This window comes from Rhinolophus sinicus, chromosome 3 (assembly GCF_057876585.1).
Source record: "Rhinolophus sinicus isolate RSI-liver-muscle chromosome 3, RSI-T2T, whole genome shotgun sequence".
NCBI lineage: Eukaryota > Metazoa > Chordata > Mammalia > Chiroptera > Rhinolophidae > Rhinolophus > Rhinolophus sinicus.
The window spans coordinates 174,777,263-174,795,265 of NC_142503.1; the positions used below are offsets into that span (position 1 = coordinate 174,777,263).

The 18,003-nt window shown below is 46.1% G+C and overlaps 1 protein-coding gene across 7 annotated transcripts in view; it reads left to right on the forward strand.

Moving 5' to 3' along the window:
• Positions 1-18,003, forward strand: part of SMOC1 (SPARC related modular calcium binding 1) — a 140,543-nt gene that overhangs the window by 80,006 nt on the left and 42,534 nt on the right. For 4 of the 7 annotated variants that reach the window (XM_019733473.3, XM_074327291.2, XM_074327295.2 and 1 more), the window contains exons 4-5: positions 6,808-6,907; positions 8,975-9,022. In XM_019733473.3, the coding sequence (XP_019589032.1) occupies positions 6,808-6,907; positions 8,975-9,022 (148 nt within the window). Of the gene's footprint in view, positions 1-6,807; positions 6,908-8,974; positions 9,023-16,368; positions 16,435-18,003 lie in introns of all 7 variants that reach the window. The other 3 variants (XM_074327290.2, XM_074327292.2, XM_074327293.2) reach the window with 1 other exon arrangement.

The following is an 18,003-nucleotide window of genomic DNA, read 5'->3' on the forward strand; positions in this document are numbered from 1 at the left end:
GGATTTTAAATGGAAGGGTTATCTTCATTTCCTGCATCTCATCCATTAAATTCTGGAGGATGAGGTAAATACTGTAAAAGGAAAATCCCTCATTCCTTAGCAGACAGTCTTCCCTAGACCTGGCACAAAGCAGGGGACAGTGTCTACAGCCAACAGGAATAGCTGTGCTTTGAAGCATTGGCCTCTGTCCTCCCCGCACAAGGGACGGGGGGGAAAAAGATGAAATCAGCTTGTGCTGAGCGCATACTCTACAGCCGACACTACTTTAGATGCTTTATATACCTTGTCTCATTTTGTCTTCTCAATAACCTTCAAGGTTGGTGCCGTTAGCCTTATTTCATAGATAGGCTCAGAGAGGTTAAGTGATTTTGCCAAAGTCACACAGCTTGTGGGTGAGATGGTATTTAAACCCAGGTCATTTTGACTCTAGAGCTTTATTTTTCCTTCTGCATCTTGTTGCTTCTGAGCCAAACCTGGCTGAAGATGAGTAGGACATTTGTGGGATAACCTTTTCCAAAATGAGGAAAAAACACACTCATGCTCGGCAGACCAAAAGGATTACACTATCCCTTTCTCCACAAGTCCCCTTTTCATTGCATTCAAACTCTCTTCCATGTGTGAAATCACCCATAAGAGTTAATACTGCAATCATTAGACCCATGAATTAAAAGACCACATGTCAGAACAACTGGAATATAAAAACTTTGGAAAGAAGTACAGTCACAAGGCCCCTTGGTCCCAAATTCCCACTTAGAAAAGTACCTGTTTCTTGAATATTTCATGATAAGTGCCAGAAAGGGTGGAGTGAGAAGTTTCCTTTAAAACAGTGGTTCTTGAAATGTGGTCCCTGGACCAGCAGCAACAGCATCACTTGGGAACTTGTTACTAATATAGATTCTCTGGCTGACCCCAGACCCAATGAATCTAGAAACTCTGTGGGTGGGGCCCCGCCATCTGTTTTCCTGAGCTTTCCAGGTAAATCTAATGCACACCCCATTAATAAAACATTCTTCTGCAGCTTCTGATGGAGGAGAGATATTCTGGGGGTACACGTGGCAAGCTCAATTGGCCTGGTCTTCCAGCCAGGGCCATGACACCCATGAAAAACACATTTTCTCAGAGATCCTATAGAGAATGCCGACCAAAGGAAAATAAGACGGCCCTGAAACCAAGTTATCAATTGGACCAGCAGTAAGAAACTTTCACTGCATTTGCTTAATCCAAAGAAACTGCTTAATCCAAATCAGTTCCTAACTGACTTGGAACAACTGGCAGATTAGTAGTCATTTCATTACAAGTTCGGTAGTTGCTACGAAGAATGCTGAATTAAGCCTGTCTCTTTGCATAAGGTTCACATTTTCTGTTTTAGAAAAGAAGGACAAAGAAATGGGGGGGGGGGAAGGGGAGGGAATGAAGCCACAGGGTGAGAAGGTGCTGCTGTGCCTTGGAGGGGATCCCAGTTGTCAGTGAAGGCCTGAGGCAGTTCAAGATGGTTTTCTTAACAGATACAGAGCTTGAGAACGCATTACAAAAAAAGGAGGTGGGGGTTTGCCAGAGGGGATTATTTCAAGAATAGTGAACAAAATGAGAGCCTGATACCCAGACTGTAAGAAGGTAAGGCTGGGAAAAGTAAAGAAATACAGCAAGGCCCTGCACTTCATTATACTGCCTTTTTTTTTTAAAAAAGCACATTTCAGAGAACACTAGTACCATGAAATGCTCCCTGCACAAAATTAAGGGAGAGTCCCATATTTAACTAAGTTTAGGAATTGCTGCAAATGATCTCTTCCTTTTAAAGCTCAATCATGACTTGATTTAAGGCTCTGAGATGTTCTGCAGGCAAGACATCTTTTAATTTTGTTTATTTAAACCAGGATTTCCAAAGTTATTTGGCTAGAGAACCCCCGCAGCCCCAATAATTCCTAGTCACACCCCATAGAGTACGAACTGCATTCATCACTATAGCAAAAGGACAGAAGTAAAGGTATCGGGAATAGCTGCTTTCACGTTCCAGGGGAAAAGAGGGAAAGTGGGCACCAGCAGGAGACACTGGTCTCCTAGGGAAGCAGGAACCCTTGCGAGGAGAAGCAACTTTGGGATGTGAGGTAGGATCCCTGTCAGAGAACCACCCCCTCGCCAAGAACATCTAAAGGAAAGCAGGGTGGTGGCGGTGGGGAGGGGGATGGTGGGCAGTAGAGGCCCCCATGCTGTTCCCAAAATTACTCTAGAAATGGTCTCTCACTCAAACTGGAGCAAAAGACTGTCTTCCAGCTGCCGCCTGCCTCCTGCAAAGAGTTCCATTTGCTGGAGAATTACAGGCACAAAGAGACGCAGTCTGTTCCCTCAGACGCCCGCGTGGGGAACAATGCCTTTCTCAGTCTCCCTTCCAGGTCTGGGGACTGCCACCTGCCACAACTACTAGGTGCTGGCAATCAGGCTACCTCTCTGTCTCTGGGCCTCGGTTTCCTCATTTGTCAAACGTTTGTGTTCGCTAAGGTTTTCTCCAGCTCTGTCCGTTCTGAAATGTTATGAGAGCTTAGAGATTGGGATTTGAATTCCTGTGCTGTTATGAACTAGCTATAACATTTGAACCAATAACCGCTGCTCCGTGTGCCTCTCCCATAAAAGACATGCACATGGGGTGACTGATGCCCACATGCGATAATGCCTAGATCATTGGTGGTGACTGACAAGCTGCTGGAGAAGGGGAAGGTGGTGTTCTCCGTTTGGGGCGTGGCACCTGTGGGTGACCCTTGTCTATATGCATAGCCCGTTTGTCTCCTTCGTTTTCCTCCGTGCTGTTCTCCGTTCGGTCCTCAGTCTGCTCTGCCTTGTGAGCTGGTGTTTGCTCTGCTCTTCTCTGCTTATCACTCGCTCAACTGCATTCGCTGGGAGTGCTAGCCTCCCACATTCTGCCAGGTGTCCAAGAGTTGGAGATTAACTGGCTTAAAATAATTTCACATTTGTCTAAATTGGGACGGAGGTTGACCAGAAATATACCACTGGGCTATTAACACAAAGGACTTGAAGCCAAACATCTTTAACTTACATCTCGATGTATATATAAACCATCAATTCTATAGAATTTAGATTCTGGTTGCTTTTCTGCAAGAAGCTTTGCTTCTCTCCTCTGACTGTAGTAAAACTGTTGCTATATGAAAACAAACGTCCCCTTCCTCCATTCAAACCTTTTCAAACTTTGCTGATTTCAGACTGCCCCTTCCCCTGCGCTGGTCAGAATAGGGTGTTCTTTTGTTCCCATCATAGAATCTGGCTGTGCCCTTTTTGAGTGTGCAGATAGTATGCTGAAAAACACAATCATAATAAATAGCATAGCTTCACTGGGCACTTACCATGTGAACTAAGTGCTTTATTTACATTATCTAATTTAGTCCTCTCACCAGCTGAGTTGACTTGGGCAGTCTGAGGCTTGGTTTGACTAAGAACCTTTCCAAGGCTACTGAAGACTGGAAAATTCAGTCGTTAAATGGTGGAGCTGGTTAGTTAAGGAAGGTGGGCTGCAGTCTGACTCTATAACCACTGATTTCTGTTGCCATGTAACTTCTTTTTCTTCAAGAAGACATCTTGAAAACTCAAGAAGCCAACCTACGAACATCCTCTTGATTGAGGATCATGGGTTAATTTATTTGGGGCTCTTTCAGCAAGGGAAGCGACCTTGCTGGGCACCTCCTGCACTTCCTGTAATCCGTGTCTTCTTTTGCTTACCTGTGCCCCTCCTCGGCAGCACACCTGTGGCAAGTGTGCCCATTACTGGGTACTCCAGGCTTTGGAGGAATGTGGCAAGAATTCTTCATTTGGTTCCAGTTTTCTAGGACTTGGAAGCAGCCTAAGGATTTTGTAATCTGGAGTCTATTCCTTGGAGCCTGGTCTGAGGAAAATGCTGAGTGCCCTGGGGAGAAAGGGGCTGTATTTAGGCCTCTGGGCCTGGCTGGAAGCTGGGAGGCAGTGTCCATATGTCTGTTGGGATACAGTGGGCACACACAGTGAGCATGTGGCCCTTGGGACCTGCTGAGCCCAGAGGTAGGTTATATCCCCTGAAACAAAGCTTTGGGCTTAGGCTGTTACTCATGCATTTGGTGCTGTCCCCTCTAGGCTTGGATGGGACTCTGCATGCCCAGGAGGCGGGGCTTTCCATCCAGCAGTTCTCTGAGGCCTGCTTGACCACACTGCCTGGCTCTAGCAGGCAGCACCGGGCCAGAGGCACAGCCTCAGGTGCTGGACTTGGGCAGTAGCATCTTCAAGAAGAGGGAGGCCAGCCTTGGCCATGGGAGCCAAGGGGCCCGGGAGTGAGCCAGGGTGGCTGCCCGGCCTTGGGACACATTTCCCTGAGGTGATTATTGGCTAAGGAGGAGAAAGCAGCCAGCCAGGCCCCATTAAAATGCTGTCACTGGCGAGGAATCGCCTCTAGGAACTATCCCCTGCCGGGCTGACAGAATCTGAAGGGGGTAAACTCCAAGTTTCCAGCCGCATTTCCCACCCAAGCTGGAGGTTACTAGGGGAGCTGTGGCCCAGAAGAAGGCTGGCTTGCCAGGTGTTTCTGACAGAGCTGAGAGCAATCATTGCCACAGCCACCCTGTATCCGGCCGTCACCCATGCCAGGTACTGGACTCACAGTGTGTCTTTTCCTGGCCAGAGCCCTCAGGTTTGGCATTGTTATCCCCATTTTATAGACGGAGCTCAAAGAGCTAAATAAAGTGCCCAGTTTGTAACTGGCTGGCCAGGGATTCAAACTCGGATCTGTCTAGCTGTCTTTCCATTCCCCCATAATGCCTCCTCAGAAGGTAGCAGTGACCCAACCCAAGATTCTGATCTTGAATACGCATCTGGGTAGCCACCATTGCCATGGGGCTTATGGGCTGTCTCCATGAGAAGACGGAGTGGAATATGGCACTGGGGTAAAGGCATTGAATATCACTTCCTGGCATGGACAGGAGAGAGAAATGCTGTTTGTGCAGAGACATCGTACTGGTAGGAACAAGTTGCCCTCCATCTTGTTCTTGTCCTGATTTCTCGGGGTAGGTCCACAGTGAAACAACTCGTCCTGGGGGAAACTACAGTGTTTGATATCCACACAAAAGCAGAAGTCTTTCTGTGGCTTTTCTGACTTAGTGATAACTTCTGGGTTTTACCCAGGCCATCAGGTCTTGCTTTTACGTCTGTACCCCTCCGAGGCCTCAGCACTCAGTTTGTATGCAGTTACTGTTTATCCTCAATTTCAACATGTCCTTGATCCCAAGAGGTACACTTTTTGACACTTTAATATCTGTGCAATTGGTACACATCTTGTAGATGAGGTCTACATTTAATGTGGTGGGGCTGTTTAAGTTGATGTTATATTTTTTAGAATTGATGGAGATCAAGAATTGAGGAAATAGGGGAATTCATGCATTTATTCAACTCATCAAATGCCTATAATAAATGTCCGACATTATGCTAGATGTTGGAATACAGAAATAACCAATATGCAGCCCCTAGGGAGGTTACAGTCTGGGGGCGTGGGGGTGGGGAAAATAGACTAGATGAGCCTCAATAGTTGTGGCTGTTTGTGATAAGAGCTCTGGATGTGGGAAGCCAGGGTGTATGGAGGGTCAGAGGAAGGAGGGAGAGGAGGAAGCCGGGACCATTTTGCAGAGAAAGTGTATCATGAAGAGGGTGGGAATGCAAAGGATTTGGAGGGGGCTGGGGATGGGTTGGGGAGTGATATTCTGGACAGATTGAACAGTTGGAGCAAACAAAGTCCCGAAGCCTGAGAAACTGGGATGTGCTTGTGAACTTCAAAGGGCTCATCGTGGCTGGAAAGGAGAGTGTGTATGTGGAGACGTGGGTGTAAAATGAGGTTTCAGGAACAAAGAGGGCAGGTCATGGAGACCTCGAGCACCATGCAAATGAGCAAGTTTGCGTGGTGCTCTAGGTCCTGCGTGATCATGAGCTTAATCTCCATCCTAAGTCCTACGGCCAGTCACCAAATCATCGAGGGGCTTCAAACAGGGGAGTGATGCCCTGACTTGTGTTTAGGAACTCCGTGTAGAAAGTGGATGGGAGGAGGATGGTGGGGTGGCAGGAGGTGGATAGAGTGACAATTATTGGCAGAAAAAGAAGAGTCACCCCGAATGAAGGAACAGCTTTATTTTCGTTTACGATTCCCAGTCAGAGTGGATCATGGAGGCGTGAGCAAGATCACACAGTGACGCAAGAGGCCACGAGACTAGAACCTGCAGGCACACGTGACCTTATTCTTACTTTACGCCCATCATGTGTGCCCTTGTCTCAGGAGAGCCACCTGAGCAATAGGCAGGCTGACTGTATGAGCAGCTGGGAAAAGCTAGAAAAAGGAGAAAAGCTTACTGCTTGTCTCTTCTTGTTAAAGAAGGGTCATATCAACCTACAGTGGTGACATGCCAACTTGTACTTGCCAAATTAGTTCACCAATCAGAATTTTTTACAACTGGATAGGAGTGTATGCCAGTGCTTGGGGGGAAAAATGTGTGGGTATTGGTGAGAACCATCACAGGAACAACACAGTGGATGTATCTAACTATAATATAAAAGTCATAACAACGTAGATAAATTGCTGTGGTGTGCATGGGAGTCACGCAGAAAACACATAACCAATGTTGACGACTGATGAGCCCACCTGCAAGAGACATTCTGGGGACAGATGCTGGGGTGAGAGGTGGAAGGAGCTCACCCACCATACCGGGGAAGCTTTGAAAGGGGTGGGACATGACTGTTGATCTTGTGACTCAAGACTTACGGTTCTTTTCCCCTTATGATCTCCCTGTACAGGTGCAATGCCACACTTACACGGGGTACTGCTGGTGTGTCACCCCAGATGGGAAGCCCATCAGTGGCTCTTCTGTGCAGAATAAAACTCCTGTATGTTCAGGTACCGTAAAGAGGGGCGGGAAGAAAGGACAAGGTTGGCGAGAGACCACTTGGCTGTCTCCTGCGTTTTGTAGGGGAATCTTTGAAAGACGATTGATGGTTATGAGCCATCCTCCAGGTCAGGGAGGATTCCATGCAAACACACTTGCTCTGTAGTCAGCCGGGTGATAGGATCAGTATATACCTGTGTGCATATATTTATTGTTTAAAGTTTAGGTTTCTGTTTCAAAGTTCTTTTCCCGAGTATTATCTGTAACCAACTAGAACATGGCATATACATTTTTAACTTGCATACTCTGGTTGCTAGTGGCTCTGGAAGCACTTCATTGAGATGAAGTTCAAGACTGCATGGGAATTCAACATCAAAGGCTCTGATGATCAATTAGTGATGTCTGTCAGGAGAGGAGAGTAGTGGCCTATGTGCCATACGTTTTCTACCCCTGAACAATGTGATCCAAAGTGATGGAAAGCTTTCACAACAGTGGCCCTCAAATCTGGCTGTCATCAGCAGTGCCTGGGGAATTTGTTGATGCCCCTTTTTGTTATTCTGATCCAGCAGGTCTGGAGTGAGACCTGGAGTGTTTACGAGGCTTCTCAGGTGGTTCTGATCATTAGACAAGTGAGGGAACCACTGCATAATAGTGACCCTTTGGGTCAGTCCATGGCAAAACTTAAGCCCTTTCTATTTCCAATTTATAAGCATAGAGACATTTTGCTCTTAGGTCAACTTCACGGCATTGTGAATTATGGATTTACCAAGCCTCACACTTTCCACTTCCTGTAAGATGGTAAGGGACTTGAGAGTCATTCCCTCCATTCACTATGCAGCTCAGGCCTCTTTCAAAAGAATCCTATCCCACCATTAACTGCTTTATTTTCTCCAGATCTATGTGTATGAGGTTTTATTTATTTACTTATTCTCAATATTTAAGTGCAAGCAAAATATAAAACATTGTTCTGAAACCTATGGGAATTTCCAGGCTAACAGTCCTGCTAGCCTAACATTTTTCTTTTTTCACAAAATACATTCATTTTTCTACTGGCCTTGCTATATAAAGGGAGAAGTACGTGGGAAGGTCAGTAAGTATCTACATTAGGAAACCAAGTTTTGCAGGCCAAAAAGGAAAGTTTACTTTATTTGTGGTTTACATGGAAACTGGAAACCTTAATTGGGGTTGGTGTGGGGAGGGGCAGGAATGAGCCCTCCTTGCAAATGACCTGGAAAGTTTCACTTAAAGCAAACAAATGCACTAGAAACAAGTCATGCAGGGTAAGATAATTGAATTCTCATAAAATTAGTATATGGAGAAGGGATATGGCATAGATTGGGAAAATATGGATACTTTCTTTTCTTTTTGGGTGGGACCACCACAGCTGCCCTGCCTGTGTGGTCTTCGGGGAGAAGACAGGTGCCACAGGGTCCCGACTGTAGAATGGGTGCACATGGTATCTTAGCATATGCAGGGCAAAGTGTTGGGCCAAACACGCACACTAACCCCTCCTTGAGGAACAGGCTGCATGTAGAAAATTGTTTCCATGCCTCAGACTATTTTGGCCCATTCAATACAATTGGGCTAACAATTTTCTACTTAATTTAGATGGAAAATTGACAATTTCCTGCCCTTGCCAGCAAGTGATGTCAATCATTGCATTTGCAGTAAGAGGGGTTTCTTGTTGGCTGGCCCTACTGAGTGGGTGTGGCTCAGAACATGGAGTTGGTGGGAAGTGGGGGAGATGGGGAGTGGAGGCAAGGGGCAGTGATTGGAATGTTCAATGAGGGAATTAGATGGGTGTGGAATTTTGTCAAAATCTGGCCAAGACTATTGCCAAGGAACCTGGAAATCATGGTTCATCTCAACAGTGCTGTGATAGCAGTGACATTGACATTAAACAAACCCCACTCGACATGTATGTACGTACTAACTTTGTATATAACGTCCCTAGATGTGTATACTATATACATACACATAACCATATGCTCATAACATCAGGCTTTGCCAGCTCTTTGCAAGGAACCAACTGCGATGCATTCTGAATGTCTATGTTTTTGTTTCCCCTCTCACCTAAGGTTCAGTCACCGACAAGCCCTTGAGCCAGGGTAACTCAGGAAGGAAAGGTGAGTAGAGTTTTATGCTTTATCGAAATGTTTGCTTCTAAAGCCAGTCCAAGCAGGAATTCTTGGACCAGATGGAAGAAACTGGGTGAAAACTAAAAGTACCCCACAGAAAATCTCCATTCTTATTCTTTGTTTCCTCCCGGAAGCTCCGGAGGTAAGTAAGTCCCACAGGTAGTGGGGACCGAGCTCCCAGAATTTCTGAGGGAGGTAAGCAAGTACAGAGCACAGAGCTGGCAGGGACCTGAGAATCTTGGTCTCTGGGAAGTTCAGTCAGTCATCTACCTGTGTAGCCAACATTAAACCAAGAAGGAGTATGAAAGTAGGTGTGCCCAAGTCTGCCCTGACTCTTATTTTGGACACGCATTTGAGCATTTTCCCCTCACTGATTATCCATAATAATTGCTCCAGCTCATCCAGATTCTCCTCTTTAAAACTCTGCTGGCTTCCTGGGCTTGCTACCTCTGCAGTTGTTGTCATGAAATTCTTAATTATTTTATCTTTGAACTTACGTTTTGTAAATACATAAAGTAGGTGGAACAATGGAGCACTGAGCAGAAGAAATACCTGCAAAGTGCATATCTGGCCACCACGTGCATGTGTATAGCTTTTGTGATGCATGCTACAGAGTTTTTATAGTGTGCTTAGAATTTTACTTTACCTAGAACAACATTAAGTAGCAAATTAAAAACGACCATGACAAGTTAAGGAGACATTATGGAAGAGAGGTTAAAACTTTATGTTTTAATGTCCTTAATGGTACTTTTCCTGCTTTTTATATAAAGGTCCTTGCATTTTCACTTCAGCACAAATTATGTAGCTAACCCTGATGAAGGCATTTGTCTGAGAGCTATTTAGCAGACCAGTCACCATGAGGAATGGGTCTCTGGGATATGCTGACCATCATTTCCAGTATGTCAGATACAGATTCACCACTGCTTAGCTCCAGGATGACATAAACACAGAGAGTTGAAGTTGCATAGAAAACAAATGTCAGTGTCATTGCATGAACAAGCAATCCAGAAGCCCCCTTTTGGGCTCTTAGGTAAAACCCATACAGGGACCTTGGCTGAGTTTGAGGCTTCTCACCTGAATCTGGGCCTTGGGAATTTTGTGCTCGTAAGAGTCCACATGAGAGTTGGGTCTGCTGAGAATCAGTGTGAGGTGCACAGGTTTGTTCCACCCACGCCCCAACAGGGAAACCAAAGCAAGGCCCTGCACCCTGCCCCAGGTGCTTTCCATGGGGAAGAGGAGGCCAGTTTACCTTGCCTGGATGCAGGAGATGAGAGTCCAGAGAACATGCTGCCCCTAAATGCAGGTGCTCCAAGAAGATGTGGAAGTAAAGCATGGTGACACCACCACCCACTAGAAAACACGGACCAATTGACCAGATGGGCTGCTCCCCTTCCTGCAAGCAGGAATGAGTAAGTGGGTGAAAGGAAGACAGCAAGGGCCTTTGCAGGTCCTTCCCAGAATAGAGGAGACAGCCATGAGTGTTGGTGGTTCCCTTCTGGGTGGGAGAGTGGGAGAGGGGCATGAACACTTCTTTCTGCAAAGATCTGAAATCATCAACACTGTGAATGGCGTGTATCTGTCTGCAGTTGATTGGAGTTGAAAAAGCTGCTTTCAGTTATGCTTGTTGTAGCTGAAGTCTTCAGAACAACAGCTTTATTTCTGGGCATGAGGTCCTGGTGGTAGAAAAAAAATTGGCAATCAACCAAAAGTGACCACTCAGATTTTCCCCACCAAAGGGAACTGAGTGCATGACGCTGAATAAACCACCCGCACCAGGAAAGGCCAACCATGGGGTTTGGGTTCTTAAACTGCACAGAGAAGTACTCTCCAGGTTGGTGTGGCTTTGCACCCTGTGGATGACAATAAGAAACAGACCTGTTGTCACGGCGGGATCTCATGGATCCAGCTGGAAGAGGGCAGGGAACCTGATTCCTCCAGGGGTGGTGCAGGGAATAGGGAGGTTGGAGTCTGAAGCCTCATCTCAAAGATAACTTGCCATCAATTCCCAGTTTTTTGCTCTCCTATCCCAGATGGGTTCCTCCCATCCAGATGGTTCTGCTGCAGCCTCCTCTTTGGTGCAAAGGCCTGGGGTCGGGGGAGGAGAATGCTTGGGCTCCCTTTCCCCTGGAGACTGAACTTTTGCCCAGTGGGCTCTCTTTCCTTCTACTTTGGAGGATCAACATAGGTGCTAATCCTCTTCTCTTTGTCTGCCGTGGGCAGTGCAGTGAAAAGCAGGTTTGGGCCACCTGTAGGAAGGGCCACCTGAAGTCACACCTGTCCAGGAAGCTGGGGTTTGAATGGGGACAGGGTGCGAGAGGGCATTCGTAATATCCTGTGTCGGCCCACCAAGGTCCCTCTTTCAGCTGCCACTTAAGAATGGAATGTGCTCCGGAGGGCAGCAGGTGGGAAGACACAAAGGCCTCTTGTCTGAGCTCGTGCCCACATGTGGGGTCTCCTAGAAGGCATCTCCCCAGAGCGAAAGCTTGCAGCTCGGAGGCCTGCTGCAGACAGATGCCAGGCCTGGACCCTTGTGCAGGGTGAGGGGTACGGCCAGAAAGGAGGTGAGGGCTGAGGGCTGGGTGTGTGGGGGGTGGCGGGGGAGCAGCGGTCCCAGCTGGTTCTTTCCCCACGCTCTTGCCGTCTTGAACGCTGACAGGGCTGGAGGGATCGGTTCTCTCTGCCTGGAAGGAATGAAAAGGCGTATTGTGCGACGATGGAGCGTCTGGTTGCCAGCCAGGAATTAGTCCTCGCAAGGAGAGGAGGAGAAAGGCAGAGCAAGAGGAGGCTGGGGGAGGAGGCTCAGAGAGATAGCAAGAGGAAGGGAGGAGGGAGAGAGGCCAGGCGGTAGCAGGTCACAGCCGTTTGGCAGGACAGAAAGCTTGGGTTGCTGTGGCTCCTGGGTCCACAGGTGTGGGGCCCGAGGGGAGAAGGGGGGTAAAGAGGGAGGGAGGCGCTGTTATCTTACCCAGATGCATGTGCTCTGGGAAGGAGGAGGGTCAGAACTTCAGACTATTTATTTAATCCCTTGGAATGTCCTTGCCTCGCTCTGATCTTTGGGCCCCTTGTGTTTCACGGACTCCTTTACGGGCACATGTGTGGTAATTAACACGTGCAGTGTAGGTCCTGGCCATGTGTTTGAGTTTCAAATATCCATTGATCTGGGGCACTCCCATCCTGGCCACCCCTCCCCTTCTTTGGTCCTCGCCCTTGAAGAGAGATGGAAGGGGTCTGTGTGTATTTGGAGGGTGGGGGACACACATGCATCCACATGTGTTTTATTGATGCTACAGAGGAATATCAGAAGAGAGGAAAGGGCCCCCAGCAGCCTCTAAAGCTCTGACGATCTGCTGCTAAAAACAGTTGAAGACTGCAGACGTTTAGGCAGAGATGAATTTTTAGTCTTAACTGAAGCCGTCTGAAAGAAAGTGGCTAGGAAGCAAATGTGTTTAGAGATTCTGAATTTACCCTGAGTGTCTTTTTCCTGGCTGACCAAGTCTTGTGGATTTTCCTGAGGTGCTTCTTCTCAGGGTCTTGATGCTAATAAATGTGGATGATTTGGGGGAGATTCCAGGATAACCAAACAGAGACAGGGACTGGTTCTGGGCTTCATTGTTTGTGAGGTGCAGGAGGGAAGTTCCCAGACTCCAGTGGGGTGACGGTGAAGGATGATCACATGAGAGAATAACGGGAGGGCGCTTGTGAAGTGACTTCTGGCAGTTCTCTGCGAGCTTTTTTCTTCCGAGTATCCAGGACCTTAGAGCTCCCAGGGTGATGCTTTGATAAATGGCAAGTGAAAGTGTAGGGTTATCACGAGTTTTTTGCAGTTTGCTTTTTTCCCTTCTCGTAAGAGGTCTGGGAATTAGCTGTTTAAGGAAAGTGAAAAAAAAAAAAAGAAAGAAAAACATTAGCAGACTCTGCTGACATTTTCTACATGGGCTTCTGTATTTGTCAAGCCAGTCTTGGAGAGGGGCTGAATTTCTAAAACCCAACTAACTTTAATTTGCAGAGACTTTTTAAAAATCCCCTACTCACTTCTCCATAGTATGTGCTCCAAGTACAGTGGGTCACAGTTATTTCTCCAAGTTCCCTCTCTGGGTCTCTATTTTTAGAATTTCTCCTGGAGCCTGGTCTAAGGGTTGGTACCAACTTGGAGATCTTGTCGCTCAGGTGAAGGATTAAGCAGCACCCTTATTCAGGGCTGAGGGATGTGCTTAAGGCAAGGGTGATGGATGGCAGGCATCCCCGAGGAAGGGGATTGTGTGGCTTGCAGCCTCAGCCCTCACTCATTGCCCCAAGCCCGGCTGAGGTGTACTAAGCTGGCTGTCACGGGACATTCTCCACATGGAACATACTCCTGCTCATGGAATTTTCACCTCTTCCTAGCTACCTCTTTTTACTCTCCTCCCAGCACCGAAGGGGAGGCTAGATCAGTAGTAGTTGATGTGTCAGCATTGCCATCAGATGGCAAAAATCTGGTTACCTACCAGTCTGGCCTGGATTTGAATGGAGACAGGCAGCTGATGACCTCTACGGGTTGGCCTCCATGCATGTTGCATTTCCCTATGGGGAAGCAATCTCATTCTGATACTATGATTGCTGAACAGAACTTGGAGCCTCAGCAGCTCCAAGGCCACGAGAGGCATCTCTTTGTTCTCCGTATGCTTGTTGCTGCTGCCTTCTGGTGCTCTGAGCCACCCTGCCCAAGCCTGGCATATCAGAATACCAGCTCTGAGGAGATCAGTTGCAGAAGGGGTCTGCATGAGTGTGCTTGAGCGCCCATGCATGCACCACGTGTCCCTGCGTCCCACAACTCTCCCAACCCCCTGCCCTTTATCTATTCTAGGATCCCCAAAAGAAAGTTTATGCATGGAGGATACTAAACTAAGAGTCTGAATCCCTGCCACACCCCCATATCCAAGGACTGGAGAGGAGATGGGGTTTAGGGATCTGGAAAAGCCTCCTAGTCATAGATTCTTATGCGTCCCTGGTGTAATTAGTGACCATTGGTGTTTCATATGTGGTTCTCTTACCCTTGGATTCAACAAATATTTATTGAGAACTTACTAAGTGCCAGGCTTGTTATAGTCACTGAGGATCGAGTGACAAGTAAAATGGTGGAGAGCCCTGGCCTTGCCTTGTGGAGCTCACATTCTAATAGTTCTTAGCCTCTTCTAGAGGTTGTCTTCAGGTGGAGGTAAAGCCTCCCAGGGGAGCGCAGACTTCTAGATGCTGGGAACAGAAGGCAGGTGGATCCTCCAAACAGCCCTGGTTGGTCTCTCCCATGGCCAGAGCCTCTAAGGAAACACCCTTGGAGGGGGCTACCTGGGATGAGCATGGCCCACTGGCTAGTTCTTGATCCCTCTGCCTGTTACCTGTGAGGGGGTCCCTGAAGTCCAGGTGAGGTAGTTCAGAGCTTGTCAAGCTACTGAGAATATGTTCACTTGCTCACTGTTCCTTGACTGACTGAGTTCAACTCCAAGTGTGGCACAACAACCTGGAGGGAGGCAGGGCTTTTGGCATGTGGGTGAAAAGGCCTCATCTCTGACCCCTCGCTGCAGCTCCCAGCTCCATGAGCTCCTCTGATAAAGGCTGAGGAATTGTCACTCTTGGGTCCTGTTGTACCAGTTCTGTGCCTGCTGAAAGAAAGCTGTGCGAGTCAAGGAGCTGCTTGTTCTAAAATTTATATGGAAAGCAATACAACTAGGACAGCTAATTTTTAAAAAGGATAATAAAGTGGTGGGTATCACTCTATCTCATTTTTTTAAAACCAAGATATTGTGAGTATTTACTCCCTCATGACCCTTGATGAATTTTTAATTTATGCTTTCCTTTGTTCTTCTGAACAAATGCTGTAGCTCCCTCTTTTACATGTTTATTTCATTTTCTTTTTTTAAAAAATGACATTTTTTTTTTTTAGAGCAGTTTTAGGTTCACAGCAAAATGAAGAGGAAGGCACAGAGATTTCCCATATAACCCTTCGTCCCCACACATGCACAGCCTCCTCCATTATCGACATTCACCAGATGGTACATTTGTTACAATCAATGAATCCACATTGACACGTCTTTGTCACCCAAAGTCCACAGCTGATACTGGATTCACTCTCGCTGTACATTCAATGGGAATGAACAAATGTGTAGTGACTCGTATCTACCATTACAATATCAGACAAAGTATTTTAATTGTTGAAAAAGTACTCTGTGCTCCACCTATTCATTCCTTCTTACCCCCCAACCCCCGCCCCTGGCAACAACTGATCTTTTTACTGTCTCCATAGTTTTGCTTTTACCAGAATGTTCCATAGTTGAAATCATAATACTCTATTTGATTTTAAGACTTACAAAGTTACAGTCATCAAGACAGAGTGGCATTGGCCAAGGGATAGACACACAGATCAATGGAACAGAACGGAGAACCCAGAAAAGGCCTACTACACAAGTAGGGAAAGTTGTTTTTTGACAAAAGTGCAAAAGCAGTTTAGTGGAGGAAGGATATTACTCTCAGTAAATGGTGCTATAGCAACTGGACAGCCACAGGCAAAAACAAAACCCCCAAGACCGTCATACCTTTTACAAAAATTAATTCAAAATGGATCTTGGACGTAAATGTAAAATATAAAGCTATTAAAAGTTTTAGGAAAAAACGTAGGACATGATCTTGAGAACCTCTAACTAGGTGAACCTAGAGCTTTGTTGTCTTGGAACAACAAACACATGATCCCCCCACCCCAAAAAGGATACATTGTTGGACTTAATCCAAATCAAAAACTTTCTCTGTGACAGATCCTGTAAGAGAATGAAAAAACAATAGACTGAGAGAAAATACTTATGAACCACATATCTGACATAGGACTTATATCTAGAACATATATAAATAGAGAGACTTCTCAAAAACTCAACAGTTGAAAAACAATTCAATTTAAAAATGAACAAAATGCACAAATAGACATTTCACCAAAGCACATAGGCAGAAGGCAAATAAACACACAAAAAGATGTTCAACGTGATTAGCCATAAAGACGTGCAAATTAAGACCATGATAAAATACCACTACACATCTGTTAGAGGAGCTAAAATAAAACAATAGTGACAATACGAAATGCTGGTGAGGTTGTGGAGAAACTGGATCTTTCATACATTATTGATAAGGAATGTAAAACGATATAGCCACTCTGGAAAATACTTTGGAAGTTTCTTAAAAAATGAAACAACTAATTATACACTTACCAAATAATCTAGCAGTTGCACTCCTGAGCATTTATTCCAGAGAAAGAAAAACTTATGTCCACATAAAAACCTGTACATGGATGATCACAGCAGTTTTATCTGTAATAGCCGAAGATGGAGACAACCCAAAGGTGGAAATAGCCGAAGATGGAAACAAGCCAAAGCAGTCCTTCAGTGAGTAAAAGAAACTGTGGTGCATCCATACCATGGAATACTACTCAGTAATAAAAAGGGATAAATTGTTGATTTGTGCAACAACTTGGATAGATCCCAAGGGCATAATGCAAAGTGCCAATCTCAAAAGATCATATGCAGCAGGATTCCATTTATATAACATTCTAGAAATTGAAAATTATGGAAATGGAGTTAGTGGTTGGCAGGGGTGAAGGATGGAGCGGAGGAAGGGAAGTATGACTATAAAGGGGTAGCACGAGTGAGATCCTTGTGGTGACGGAATAGCTCTGTATCTTGATTGTGGTGGTAGTTACATGAATCTACACGTGGATCAAATTGCGTAGAAATTGCATAAAATTGCACACACACAAATGAGTGCATGTAAAACTGATGGAATGTGAATAAGTTCCATGAATTATACCAGTATCAATTTCCTGATTTTGATATTGCCCTATAATGATATTACCTATATAATTATGTTACCTATAGAATTATCTTAATTATAAAGATGTTACCATTGTGGGAAACTGGGTGAAGGGTACATAGGATCTCTCTGTATTATTTTTGCAACTTCCTGTGAATCTATAACCATTTCAAAATAGAAGTTAAAAAAAAATTAGCACAGTTTTCTGTGTGCACCTAGCCCTGCGCGGACTCTTGTGCTGCGGGCACACCTCCTCCTCCTTCCCCCTCCTTCTCCTCTCCCTCTCTTCCTCCCTGTGCTCCTCCTCTTCTTCCTCCTCTCGTCTACCTTTTTCACCACCCTCATGTTTTTGCTCTTATTCAGGTGAATGTGGGGCTTGAGAACGCAGGCAACTGCACGCAAAAAGATACCTTTAAGTTTGTTTTCACTTCTTTTGGGAGGGAGTGTGCAGGTGGGTAGACAGAATGAAAAGTGTTGATGTCTTTTTCTGGGAAGGACCTCAAGGGCTCAGATAGCTTCCGCTCTCAAAGGTCGGAGTCCGGACAGCTCACAGTACGTTTCCGAGCCTGGCTCGTCAGGGGATGTGCATCTCGGGGAATGCTGAAGTTGGCGAGCATTCCATCCTCCTCCTGGTGTAATTCAGGCCAGGTTCTTAAGGGACCCAAATAGGCATGGTTGTCTCCCTATGATGCTCAGCCTAAGTGATCTCCACTTCCATACTGGGTCCTTGAGTCACATGTTGAAGGAGATGGTGGCTGTGGCGCAAATGTGGCCTTTCAAAAGCAAGAACCTGCCAGCACTTCTACCAGGCGGAAGTTTATCTCCGTGTCTTTGAAAAAGATGGCCAACGGCAGCCTAAAAGAATGTAAGAGGGAGGGTGATCAGTGATGGGCATGGGCTGGGCAGAGCCCAAGAATGGAAGGGGACTTGGGATCATTGAGAGACCATCCAAATCTCAGGATGGGGGTAGTGGTTTCTTTTTCCCTCATTCTCCAAGGCTCCTTAGTCTGGGAGACCCCAAGAGATGCTATTAATACGGATTCCTCCTCTGGCCCCTTTGACACATTTGCTTTTGAAGGACCTGGAAGAGAAAGCTCTTTGTATGTGGTCAGAATAAACTCATTGTACACCCAAACAATTAACTC